Below are 13,814 nucleotides of genomic sequence, written 5' to 3'. Positions count from 1 at the left end.
TTAAAGTTTATTTGTATTTGTACCCATATATTTTTTTTATTTGTACTTTTTATTTTGCTAAATGTACCCATGCTAATTATATGTACCCATTCATGTAAAACTTTTTAATCTTAAAATGTACTCATTCTTAAATACCAATTTGTTATATGTAAAATGTACCCTTTTTTTTTTGGAAGTGTTATTGGCACTCCAAAAATCTTATTCTACACTCCTCACAAATGTATTTTTCTTTCCTAATATAGAAAGTTTGGAGTGTATAATGAGATTTTTGGAGTGCTAATAACAATTCCTATATATATATATATATATATATATATATATATATATAATCTATTCAATTTTTTTTCTAATCCATTTTTAAATTTATATGGGTACATTCTTTTTTCTTTGATTTTAAAATGTATCAATATCAAGTTTAATGGAAGAAATTTACTAATGTTATTAAACCTAATATCTTTTTCTTTTTTTTGTGATTTTGAAGAATGTACCCATGTTTTGATACAATAATTTTTTTGGTTAATTTTGTTGAATGTACCCATGTTTATACACACACACACACACACACACAAAATAGTATATTTATATTTTAATAATTTTAATCCCACAAATTATGGTTTTTTTTATTTAAAATCTCATTTATATAAACAACTAAAATTTCTAATTTTTAATTTAAAAATTATAGTAACGTACATAGAAATAAATTATCACATTAATTTCAGGGACCTCGATCAAAAATTAAAAACCACCAATGTGACATCCCACATCGCCCAGGGAAGTGATCCTTATATGTATATTCTCATCTCTACCTAACACGAGGCCTTTTGGGAGCTCACTGGCTTCGGGTTCCGTAGGAACTCCGAAGTTAAGCGAGTAGCGCGCTAGAGCAATCCCATGATGGGTGACCCACTGGAAAGTTGCTCGTGAGTTCCCAAAAACAAAACCGTGAGGGAATGGTAAGCCCAAAGCGGACAATATCGTGCTATGGTGGTGGAGCGGGCCCGGGAAGTGATCCGTCCAGGGCCGGGATGTGACAATTTGGTATCAGAGCCTAACCCTGGTCGTGGTGTGCCGACGAGGATGTCGGGCCCCTAAGGGGGGGTGGATTATGACATCCCACATCACCCAGGGGAGTGATCCTTAAATGTATATTCTCATCCCTACCTAGCACGAGGCCTTTTGGGAGCTCACTGGCTTCGAGTTCTGTAGGAACTTCGAAGTTAAGCGAGAAGGGGGCTAGAGTAATCCCATGATGGGTGACCCACTGGGAAGTTGCTCGTGAGTTTTCAAAAACAAAACCGTGAGGGAATGGTAAGCCCAAAGCGGACAATATCGTGTTACGGTGGTGGAGCGGGCCCGGGAAGTGGTCCGGCCCGGGCCAGGATGTGACAATTTGGTATCATAGCCTAACCCTGGCCGCGTGTGTGCCGACAACCACGTCGGGCCCCTAAAGGGGGTGGATTGTGACATCCCACATCGCCCAGGGGAGTGATCCTTATATGTATATTCCCATCTCTACCTAGCACGAGGCCTTTTGGGAGCTCACTAGCTTCGGGTTCCGTAGGAACTCCGAAATTAAGCGAGTAGCGCGCTAGAGCAATCCCATGATGGGTGACCCATTGGGAAGTTGCTCGTGAGTTCCCAAAAACAAAACCGTGAGGGAATGGTAAGCCCAAAGTGGACAATATCGTGCTACGGTGGTGGAGCGGGCCGGGAAGTGATCCGTCCCGGGCCGGGATGTGACAATTTGGTATCAGAGCCTAACCCTGGTCGTGGTGTGCCGACGAGGACGTCGAGCCCCTAAGGGGGGTGGATTGTGACATCCCACATCACCCAGGGGAGTGATCCTTAAATGTATATTCTCATCCCTACCTAGCACGAGGCCTTTTGGGAGCTCACTGGCTTCGAATTCCGTAGGAACTTCGAAGTTAAGTGAGAAGACGGCTAAAGCAATCCCCATGATGGGTGACCCACTGGGAAGTTGCTCGTGAGTTCCCAAAAACAAAATCGTGAGGGAATGGTAAGCCCAAAGCGGACAATATCGTGCTACGGTGGTGGAGCGGGCCCGGGATGTGGTCCGGCCCGGGCCGGGATGTGACAACCAAGGTTTCAATCAAAGAATATTCATAGCTAAGGACTGCATCCAAAGTCTCCCAAAAAAAAAAAAAATCTCTTTCCTTAAAGGTTTCCTATATATACACATTTTTTAGCTCTAGCTTACGTTAACGTCCCCCCAAAATAGATTACATGTGATGGAAACGGTGAAACTTGGAGGACATGATCGATTAAGCAGTGTCCTTAATTAGACTGTTGAGCACAATGTTGTGTAAAATATATGTTGATTCTTTGACAATATAGACTCATTACAATTGTCCAAGAGAAGTTACCACTTTTTTTATGGATGTAACTTCAGACATATCCTATTCAATTAATTGAATAAATAAATAGTCGCTTAGTAGTACAGTCTAATGATATTTCTCTTCACTTATAAGTGAGATATCTTAGGTTTGAATCTCGAGAATGAAAAGTTCACAACCAATTTGTCCCCCCCCCCCCCCACCCCAAATCATAGTGCGTGTGTGTGTGTGTGTCGTTGTATTCAAAAAATTGATTTCGTTCACTTATTAATTCAGTGATATATACACACACATGTAGTGCGTGTGTCAATATTCTAATATTATGATGTATCTTTCTACATAATTACAAACATTGTGAAAATTGTGGGAGTAGGATTCTCTCCCCTCCAATTGTCTTCCCCTTCCGTCCCCTTTTTCTTTTTGTCTTTTTCTCTCTATAAACAAATTCACACAAGATATTGAAGTGGCTTAATCGTAACTATTCAAATAGAAGATGATTGGATGGGAGAAAATTTGGGAGGAGAATCATACTCCAAAAATGTGTTACCATATTCATTGATATCCTAACAACATATATTAAGAAAATGAGCTAGCTCTTGCATGTTTAATTAAGAGTAAGTAAAACCATTTAACATTAGTGGTTAATCTAATCCATTATTCAGATATTTATTGATTTTAATTATGTGAATTATTCCTTTCGATTGATATATTAAAGATCAATTGAGTTACAAGATGACCCAGCACATGATTTTATGTATTTTTATCGACATAGCACAGAAACAATATTAGAAACATATATCTTACCCTACCAGTCACTAGAAATCGAACTGTTTACAGATCATATGGGATCCCACATTTATACCCTTTCTCTTTCAGTTTTATTGAAACTTTGTCACGGTCTCTGAATTTTTGTCCTTCTTATTGTCTGCATGCACATCTATTCCAAGTCGGTCCTATGGACATTTCTCCTTTTGTTCTGCCACTTAATTACAACTTTTAACTTATAAGTTCTCTTTTGTTGGATAGCATATGGTTGGTTGGTTCAAACTTTGATGAACAACCGAGATCGACCGAAGATTCCGATTAACTTCTAAGGACTCAGTCACTCAGGCCATGCACGTCCGTATGGAATGAGAGCAACGTAACTAGTAGAGTGGCCATCAGTCAACACCCCATAATTTGTCTGTTCCTTGGAGGCCAGGGCAAAGATTGGGCCACGTTTTATCTTTTGAGACCTTTCTCTATCGGATCACGTTTTCACAACTCTGTAGGCGTTGTAATTTCATTCCCCCATCCCTTGAGCAAAAGCGACCGATATGTAAAATAGCCTCTATATATATATGTGATGGATTTAACAATGCAAATGTAGTATCTAGATTCATGGAAATTTTTACATCATTGTTCAAAGTTCTTACTAATATATTGCTACAAGAATTTAATTTGTTCAACGTAAGTTTATGACATCGTATATAGCAATTTTTTTATCAGGAACATTTGGAAGTCTCAACAAATACATTTGAGTCAATAGCCTTAATAGCTAATCTAAAGCTTTTTTGAGTAATGCCATTATGACCTAAATCATAAATCATCTTTCTTTTAAGTTACTTTTTTCAGATCAATCATGTTCAATTATTTGACATTATGACCTAACCATTTGGCCATGATTTGGAGCAATTAAGTTCCATGCCCTTTAGAGCAGCCAAAAAAGCTTGAAAGTAAATAAAATCTAAGCCACATCATTTTCAGATGAAACTTGTAATGTTAGTTAGTTCATTCAACAAAAGCTAGGAGTACAATTAAGACCAACAAAAATGCTTTGGTGAAATTGAAACCCCACCACATCCACACATATGTCATAATTTCATGATTACAATGCACCTTCCATATAGCATTCCATAGCCAACCACCATTTGAAACTCTATAAACAAGTTTTCTATCGTCTAAGTAAACATTGTTGGATGATTCATTTACATATATATATATATATATCTTGCATTAGGCGGTATTACTAATTAATTATGACATCTCTGATACCATGTTGAATTATCAAAGAGAGAAAACGGAGGCTCATTTCCAACAACATTAGTATTGTCTCCAACTTGGTAACCACTACCTGTACGATCTATTAGGTGTGAAGTTTTATCACAAAATGTCTCATTATTAGTTGGAGTAAGGTTATGATATTTAAATTATTTCTACTTTATTTCTCTGGTCGATGTGGATATTCAACAACAATTGGAAATGAAAACTCCTATCTATTTTTTATTGGCTAAGATCCGCAAAAATAGACAGGTGGGGGGATTTCCACCTATCAGTATTCGCTGGCCTGGATGCCTGCATAAACAATATTATTTGGACACTGGAAATACATTATGAATCTCTGATTGAGTGAGATACAGAAGAAATAATGAATTATAATATGAAGCCATACAGAGAGAAACATTCTCCAGTTTCATGATTTTTGATAACCGAGTAGATCGACACGTACTTTTCATATTCATTTGCATAGAAAAAAACCGATCGACTGATGAAGTTCAAACTTCAAAGTGATTATATTCATACACAGCCTGCTGTAAATGGAGAAGCAAACACAAAGCAGAAGACTGCACAACACAATCAGCGGGGAAGCAGCAACTTACAGCTTTACGAATTACTTCATTTGAATTTCAGAATATGCCTTATCATATATATATATATATATATATATGGAGCACTTTTCTAACAGAGATTTTGCTTTATTATAGAAAAACAAACATGACAATCTTATAAGACCTCTTATACATTTCACTGTTTTCCTCTTTTTGACTCCCAAATATGACAATCTTATTCGGTATTTACAACTTCCCACGAAATTATATAGTCTCGATTTCATCGATAATGCAGTTGAAGGCCTGCAGGATATATAAATTTTTTATTGTTTGTATTTGTAGTGTTGATTTTTAATTCCTGTAAGTGTTGATTTTTAATTCCTTTATGTAAATTTTGAACAACCATTATTTGCATGGCTTAGATGAAATAAGGATATGCATGCCCTAAACACTCATGATTCTGCACTTCTTGGCGGCCATACACGTTAATTTTCACCTCATCCTGTTGTGGTCTCTACTTCGATATCCTTCCCTTTGGTTCTTTGTGCAAATCACAACCGTCAATATAGACAAAAGTGGGTTCATCCTATGTTTGTTTTTTCCGACATTGCCTGCATTGTCTGGAACTGTAAATAATTTAAGGTCGTCCTTCTCAAGTGTTAAAAGTTGTCACAAAGAACCAAAGGGAATTTAATCTTAGCTGTTATTGCCTAATAGATTGCTTCCTCAAGAATCAAAAGTTACTTTGCACCTCAAAATTGAAGATGCATGCGTTAAACACATAATTTTGATCCATAAATTCAAAGATAAACTTACCTACATACCTCTATATATAATTTTAGGATACTAACAATGACATCTCGTTACAAATAAATTCTTCTCATAACTTTGAAGCGTGCTCAATTTTGATTTTATTTAAAGCTACAAGCCTACAATAACCAGCAACGGAAATCGCATGTTCCATCTCAACTGCTACACGTTGGTGTCAAAATCAACTAATTTTAAAGCTTCAGAACAAATTTTATAGAAAACAATGAGGATCAAATTTAGCTGGTGGGGAATTCATCTAGAATAATAATAGAACCTGTCATGTTATCTTGGATTTTATGTATGGTTTAATGAAAGGGAATTGTTATTAGCACTCCAAAAATCTCATTCTACACTACAAATTTTCTATATTATGAAAGAAAAATACACTTGTGAGGAGTGTAGAATGAGAATTTTGGAGTGCCAATAACACTTCCCTAATGAAATTGTGGTTACTTATTGTTCTAGTTTAGCACTAAAAGACAAAATAAAACAACAAAAATAACCTTATTCGTTAGACTAAATGGAATGTCATGTAATCAAATTTAAAGATAGGAGCAAATTCCAACCGATATGTTGTCAATTCTATGTGGATTGACATATGAGAAAATATGATGTCAAATAATTTTTAATTATTTTATTGTGTAGATCTTATTAATGCACTAATTATAGATCTTGAAATTTTATTTTAACTGATTTCTTTTTAAAATAGATCCTACAAATATCATTTATAATGAAAAAAACATATCGTTCAAAAAAAATAAAAAAAATCTGACATTACCGCATCAATCATTAAATTAACATTTGATGTTTATCTTTTGAGATGCTCTTAAATAGATAAATACCGACAAAGATGGACACGATTTTTGTTCTATCCCAAACAGAAAAGTGAGGAAGATAGGGACAAAACAAAAAGAAGAGGAAGAAGGAGGGAGAGGAGGCGGCGGCGGCGGCGTACACCCTGATATGCGCCGCACCTTTGCTTGCCTCACCATGTGCCCTTTCATGCTTTTTTTTTTTTTTTTTTTTTTTTTAAATGTGCGCTTTCATGTTTATCTGGTTATCTCACTTATTAATAAAGGTTCCATTCCACATCATTCCTTTTTCTAATCTTGTTTTACTTTTTGTTTTAGTTATCTACCTTAACTTTAGCTCTGAAAAGTACGATGGAATTAGCGTTTCTTTATAATTATTTTTAAAATAATTGAAAGTTGCTTTGAGATCAACTTCAATAGTGGGCTAAAAACCAAATTACTCCCTAAAATTTTCTCCCAAACCCAATCCAATGTAAGGGAAAATTTTGGGCTAAATGGTAAATGCTAAACTAAGGCCAAATTCCCCTTAAAATTTAGCCCAAAAATCAGAGTAGAATCCACCCAATATTTATCGGAAATTTTTTTAGATTAAAATGTTCATAAAATTAATTTACGATAGTCTACATATTTATTTATTTTTTAAATTTAATTTAACAACAAAAAAAAAAAAAAAAAAAAAAAAAGCCTAAGTTCATTCTTTAATAATCCCGGGCTAAAATTTTAGAGTAGAACGGTTAGAGCAGAAAAGCTATTTCTAGGCTAAAAGCTAAATTTTTGGAGCTAAAATATTTGGCTTTTAGCCCAACTGTCACATCCCGGCTCGGGGCGGATCACTTCCCGAGCCCGCTCCACCACCGTAGCACGATATTGTCCGCTTTGGGCTTACCATTCCCTCACGGTTTTGTTTTTGGAAACTCACGAGCAACTTCCCAGTGGGTCACCCATCATGGGATTGCTCTAGCTCCCTTCTCGCTTAACTTCGAAGTTCCTACGGAACCCGAAGCCAGTGAGCTCCCAAAAGGCCTCGTGCTAGGTAAGGATGTGAATATACATTTAAGGATCACTCCCCTGGACGATGTGGGATGTCACACCAACCATTGGAGATGGTCTGAGTAAAAATAATTTTTAATAAAAATTAAAGCAATTCTTGAAAAAGTACTTGCAATGCTTCTATTTCTAGAAGAAGCACTAATTATATTCTTTCACGAATCACTTCAAGTGCTTTTGGAACCGTTAAATATTTTCTCTAAAAGAGCTTCAGTCCTTTTAACAACACTTCGAAACGACCTCTTATTTGTTGAGAAATGCTTAAATTAAGACTATCAATTGACTCTCTGCTACCTCGTATTTTTAACACTATATTTTAAAATATTGACAGAAAAACTAGAGAAAAATGCTCTCAATATTTTAATTTTTAATAATACAGATAGTCTTGGATTAAAAGGATTGATAAGTATATGTGGTGGTTAGATATGAAATAAACCAATTGGTCATGATTAGCGTGCCCGCTAGAGCCCGTCACGTTCTGTTTAAATTACATTATAATAGTTTAATTAAAATATCATCTTGTTATAAACATGTTAAAAAATAATACGAGTAGTGTTTGATTTAAAACATTATTTGATTACAATAAAAAGCAAATTGGGATATAGACCTGATAAGGCTATGACAAAGCCACAATTTTCTTTTCTTTCCTACGATGCGGTGCTAAAAAGCAACTCGAATCACATGTAAATTGACTGCACACAGGTTCGCCGTATTGGCTTAAACTCGATTTCAACGCAATCAAAATGTCTTTATAATTTTTATCTTGAACACTACATTGAAAGTGAGAACTCGATTTCAAACTTTATATTTACAATTCAGGTAGATAATTCTACATCAAATAAAGTAAACGGAAAGAGAGAAAGGAGACCAAGAAAGATTTTTAAGAAGATTGTCGTCAATCCCTCAACCAAAAGCAGAGAATTTTTCTCTGATTTCTGCTCTAGACTGCTAGAATTTTCAATATGTTCCTCTATAAAAAAATAAAAAATAAAAAATAAACAGTTTCTTTTATTTTTTTGAACAATCAATACTATCTGCATTAAGCGGCTTGTTAGATTAAACTATAAGTCCATTTTGTAATTCATTATTGGATTTTTTTTTTTTTTGGTCTAAGTGTGATTCATTATTGATTTAGTCCACTTCGTTGGATTAGCCATTCGCTAAATATCTACATCAGTTTTTATATTATCTTTTATTAAATTGTGATAAATATAAATATAAAAATTAAATATTATTTGTCCTTTTTTCTATTCATTGTATCTCAAATTTTTATTGAGGTTAACTGAGAGAAGATTCGGGGATCCTTCAATCACATTCGTTTATCGTACATTGTGCGGGTCAATTTTTGTCAAGTAATGTTTTATATTTAATTTTAAATAAAATAATTTACAATGATTTATGACCGTACAATGTACGATGAACGAATATAATTGGAGAATCCTCAAGATCATCCTCCTAGAGGTTAACTAATCTATGTTGTAGATGCTATATATATATATATATATATATATATATATATATATAATTGTTATTGGCATTCCAAAAATCTCATTCTACACTCCAAACTTTCTATATTTGGAAAGAAAAATACACTTATAAGAAGTGTAGAATGAGATTTTTAGAGTGCTAATAATACTTCTCTCTATATATATATATCAGCATATATAATCGTATGGATTCATAAATGTAATGGGGATGAATTTTTTTTTTACTATTTTATATGAATAATATGTAAATTAATTTCCATTTATTTTCATAGATGACATACAATTTTTTTAACTATTTTTCATAAAAATGGTTAGTTTTTTAAAATTAAAAATTTGTAAAAGATGCATAAATAAATAAATTTAATTAAAACTAAAAAAATAAAAATAAAAAACTAGACTAAATTCAACAACATCATAAATTTCTGAATTATACTTTTATATTCAAATTTTATGTAGGATAAGTTCGATATTTTAATATATCTTTGTCGCACTTTTTTTCAAAAGACATTATAATTGTAAAAACAAAGAATTTAATCACTTTGAATAAGATAAAAAAACGTTAAGATTATAATCAAACACCAACTCGTGGCATAAAAACACCAAGAAATTTCTCAAAGACTCCCCACATGATCACATTCTTGCATCCTCACTCCCTTTCTGAATTTCTGTCTCTTCCTCCGCAGCCAAAAATTCTAACCTCTCTCTCTCTCTCTCTCCCTCGCTCCCTCCATTTTTCTCTTCTGCAACAAGGTTTTGCTGGAGAAACAAGATAAAAGACTCATTCTTCTCTTCCGGGTGACTACGTTTGCTGAGGTTTATAATTTTTTGTTCAACCACTTGGGGAAGTTGGAAGAAGAAAAAAGTGAAAGAAAATAATCAGAAAGTCGCAGTCTTCGTGTACAAAGTGAGTTTCTTTCTTATAATTTACGGGCTTTGTTCCATCTGCTATTTGTTTGTGACTTTGTTCCAGTTAAATCTTTCCAGTTTTGACTTATTGGGTTGTTTTCTTTTGATTTTATTTTTCAAATTTTCTTATTTCCCAACCAGGTGGTGACTGGTGATTGTCCCGTTCGCTACGCAATTTCTGACGCTCCTGATACCACCCATTCTCTTCTTCTCCTCCATTTCTCGGTTCCTTAGCCTTCATTTTTCTACTAACTGACAGAAAAATGGCGGAAAATCCAAAGTTGGTAAGAAAAATTAAATCCAACATTTTCTGGGTTTTCTTTATTTTTTAATTGGGGTCTCGAAAGTTGCTCCATTTTTGTATTGTAACTGTTCCATTTGAGTTCCAAATTTTCAGAAAAGTTTTGAGTTACAGGGACTCTGTTTCTGAATTCGGGTTTCTGGATTTTGGTTTAGGATTCGGGTTCTCAGGAGGTTTACGGATTAGAAGAGAAAATGAGCACCCAGAAAATATCCGTTTCAGATCATATAAACGGGTTTCACTACACCGCCGATAAATCTGACAGCTTCGTCATCGACATGGAAAGCTTCTCCCATGGCGGCACCGATAAAGATGTCACTGCAAATTCTAGAGTCTCGGTAACGTTCTTATTCCTCTAATTTTTATTTACTTTTTCATAAGAATTTGTGCATTTTTCTTTTCTTTTTTTCTCTTTGGATTTCGTAAAAGTGGCATCTTCTAATGGTAGTTAACCTCCCAATCAGTCATGGTATTTTTTCCTAAATGTTGGTGGTTAGGTCAGTCAGTCAGAAATATTTTCGTAAATTTTCATCCGACTTTGAATTTTCATCTTTGTAAATTAGCGTAATTCAGAATGTTGTGCTGTTAAAAAAATAAGAATCATGACATTCTCGAAATAGAAAACAAATACTTATGAGATTGCGGCCATTGTAATCGAATGTGTTTCTCAAGCAACAAGCAGTATCATTGCTTGAGACAACAAAAGTAAAATTGCAAATGCAAGTTGTTCATTATTATTTTTTAAACTCTGTTTTTTTACCCTTTTTTGCCTTCTTTTTCCTCTTACAAAATTATAAGTGTTGACAAATTATTTATGTTGGATGATAATGATGCAGAGAAATGTCTCCCGGAAATGGTCTCAGAGAGGTGGGGAGAAGAAGATAATCCGAAACGTCAGTTCAAATGACAAAGAAGTTTCATCTACTTCATCTTCACCTCTCGGTAATAAATTTTTCGGTACAACCGATATTCTACTTTAAATTAATTACTTTTCTGAGAGTGATTGCTCAGTTGAAATTGAATTGGCCTCCAGGGGTTTCAAACAATAAGAACAAAATGGAAAATTGGACCATACCTTAGTGTGTGCCACATTTGTGGTAATATATAATTGTTATCACCACCAACCTCTGCCAGCCTCACATTGAGATGGCTGACTCCCACACACCAGCCCTTACCAATTCCATAATATAATTGTTTCTTTATTATAATTAGGAAACCATTATCGGCACTACAGAACGGTTATCGTACATTGATTACATGTAACGTCTCTTTATGTAACGTCTCTTTAGAACTTGTTTGAAGTGTCAGTAACAACCTTCAGTTATAGATTGTTTGTTGGAGTGTCAGCAACAACCTTCAGTTACTTATTCATTTGTTAGTGTACCACCTAAGATAAACTTATGGGTATTTGAAATTTGTTAGCTGGAGATTAGTTAGGGATAAACATGAACCCACATCCATAATTCAAACTATGACCATCTCTAATCAATTTTATGTGGGGCCTTTGTGGTAAGTAAGTTGCAGTCGTGACAGTGAAATACAACCAAAATTTGGCTAGGTCAATTGTGAGAGATTTTTCAATGTGCCTGAAACATAAGACAGTACGTCGTATGATATTATATAAGTGGAGGGAAGTTTTTTTTTTCAAGTGTCCCTCCACTTGTATAATGACATATGACGTATGTTTCCGTATTCTTCGTACACTGAAAAATTTCTCATCAACTAGATGGTTGTTTTGATTCTATGTTTGGAGGCGTAGGTAGTTATATGTACCAGCATTTTGGGAAATTTGACGATGAAATTCTAGTTAGGCTACATATCCTGTGCACATTTTGGTATGAAATTATTGAGTTGCAGCTACTGTTGTAGGCTCTAGCACGCCTGAAAAGTCCCCACTAGCTGTTGGGACCACAGATCAATCGAGCAACCCACACGTTCATCATCAGATCACAGTCACTGCCGCCAACATTGGCACCACCACCGAAGGGAGGTGCGTTGTCCGGAGGAATAGTTTCCGGCGCTCTTCCTCCTGGGGCATTGATCCCAAGAGGGTTCTCTTCTTCTTTGCCACCATGTAAGTTTACCGAGCTCTCTCTAAACCCTAAACTCTGTTAATAAGAGTCAATGACCGGAAGTGTTTTTTCGATGGCAGGTCAAGCATTGGAACAATCTTACTCATATACTTCACCCTTTCTATTGCCAAGTACAATGCAGATGAAACCAGTATTGACTGGCAGCAATGACAGAAGTTGTACACTTTCTAGTTGAATTTCAGAAGCGAAACGATCCATAACGGAAAGGTTGCTCGTCGGAAAAAGCGGCTTCTTTCGACGAGAGATACGGTTTTTCGGATCGAGAAAAGCTAACAACATTCCATCAGCATGTCTTGGTACAGAAATCCAAAACTCCTTTTTGAGGCACTTTACAAAGTTTTAGAAGTGAAGACAAAGACAATGCATCGTGACAAGGAGGAGTCTTTCTTTTTTTTCTTTTTTTTTTATGTAGATGGGTGAGATCGAAACACATGATCTGTTTTCTTTTGTAAAATACTTCTTTTCTCTACATAGATTAGTAGGAGGATGTGAATCGCCTTGGAGAACAATTATTGAAGATATCAAATCGCTTTCTTTTTTCTTCGATTATGTGAAGTATAATCATGTTTTTAGAGAAACAAATTTCACGGCAGATGTTATTACTTCCGTAGGCCACCATGCTAGTAATATGTATTTGGGACGGGATGATCCCGCCTCAACCTAAAAATGCTTCTTTGTTCGACTCTCGGGGACTCAGGTGCTCCTAAGTCTTCTCTTAAATTGATTTTTTTGTTTCTAAAAGATCAGTGGGAGGATCAGAAAGTCACATTATTCTTTGGGTTCTCCTTCTCATCCTTTTGCCTTCGCATTTTATTCGGAAAAATGATTTCCGCCCTTCCCTGTTTGCTTGCTCCTTCGGCAATCCAACTTCAGCCGGCTCTATTTGTTGTATTTGGCTCCCATGTGAGTGGAGCAATTTGGTCTTCACGCATGCGCACTTGGAGCTTTTGCTTTAAGGAAATACATTTTTGGAGTTCCAGGAGTGCAATGGTGGAATTATATGCCTGGGTTTTTCTGGAAGGCTCTTTCCCTATGGCATTCAAAACCACAGAACATGCCATCCCCTATGCAAACATAAGCCAAAAACGAAGATAAACATATGATTCGTTTAACCTCAAAAGGAGAGTGGTTTTAAAACATTTACAAGTCACGTCATGAGAACGATGGGAAGGAAGAATGTCTCCGAAATTCAAAAGTCATGTAAGGACCACTGTGGCGGTATCTTAAGCTAATCACGAACGGTGGTGTTTTTGGCTTTGGAATACCGTCACAATGCATTCTCAGGCGTAGGTAATTCATATTTGGACTAAAATAGTTTGTGAATATGGTTTGCTCTTCAGGACTAAAGATTGCATATTTAAGCAAATGCGGGTTAGACCAGTTTGGCAATGCACAAAGTCTTCCCTAGCAAAGCTG

General features: G+C 35.3%; 1 protein-coding gene across 1 annotated transcript; it reads left to right on the top strand.

Moving 5' to 3' along the window:
* Positions 1-9,680: 9,680 nt before the first annotated feature.
* Positions 9,681-13,423, top strand: LOC137726592 (uncharacterized). The gene is made up of 6 exons (XM_068465527.1): positions 9,681-10,002; positions 10,146-10,288; positions 10,461-10,643; positions 11,142-11,247; positions 12,175-12,379; positions 12,458-13,423. The coding sequence occupies exons 2-6, from the start codon at positions 10,268-10,270 to the stop codon at positions 12,546-12,548; spliced, it is 606 nt and encodes a 201-aa protein (XP_068321628.1). The 5' UTR covers positions 9,681-10,002; positions 10,146-10,267; the 3' UTR covers positions 12,549-13,423.
* The last annotated feature ends 391 nt before the right edge of the window (positions 13,424-13,814 follow it).

The sequence above is a fragment of the Pyrus communis genome, chromosome 2 (assembly GCF_963583255.1).
Source record: "Pyrus communis chromosome 2, drPyrComm1.1, whole genome shotgun sequence".
In the NCBI taxonomy this organism is placed as follows: Eukaryota; Viridiplantae; Streptophyta; class Magnoliopsida; order Rosales; family Rosaceae; genus Pyrus; species Pyrus communis.
The sequence above is the reverse complement of the archived record's forward strand: the minus strand, read 5'-3'. Positions and strand labels throughout refer to the sequence as shown.

What these genes read in the sequence shown, in the direction of transcription:
- LOC137726592 (XM_068465527.1), top strand. Translation starts at nt 10,268, where the DNA reads ATGGCGGAAAATCCAAAGTTG. An exon ending in TGGCGGAAAATCCAAAGTTG is followed by an intron (nt 10,289 to 10,460) that starts GTAAGAAAAATT and finishes ATTTTGGTTTAG; the next exon opens with GATTCGGGTTCTCAGGAGGT. An exon ending in TACTTCATCTTCACCTCTCG is followed by an intron (nt 11,248 to 12,174) that starts GTAATAAATTTT and finishes CTACTGTTGTAG; the next exon opens with GCTCTAGCACGCCTGAAAAG.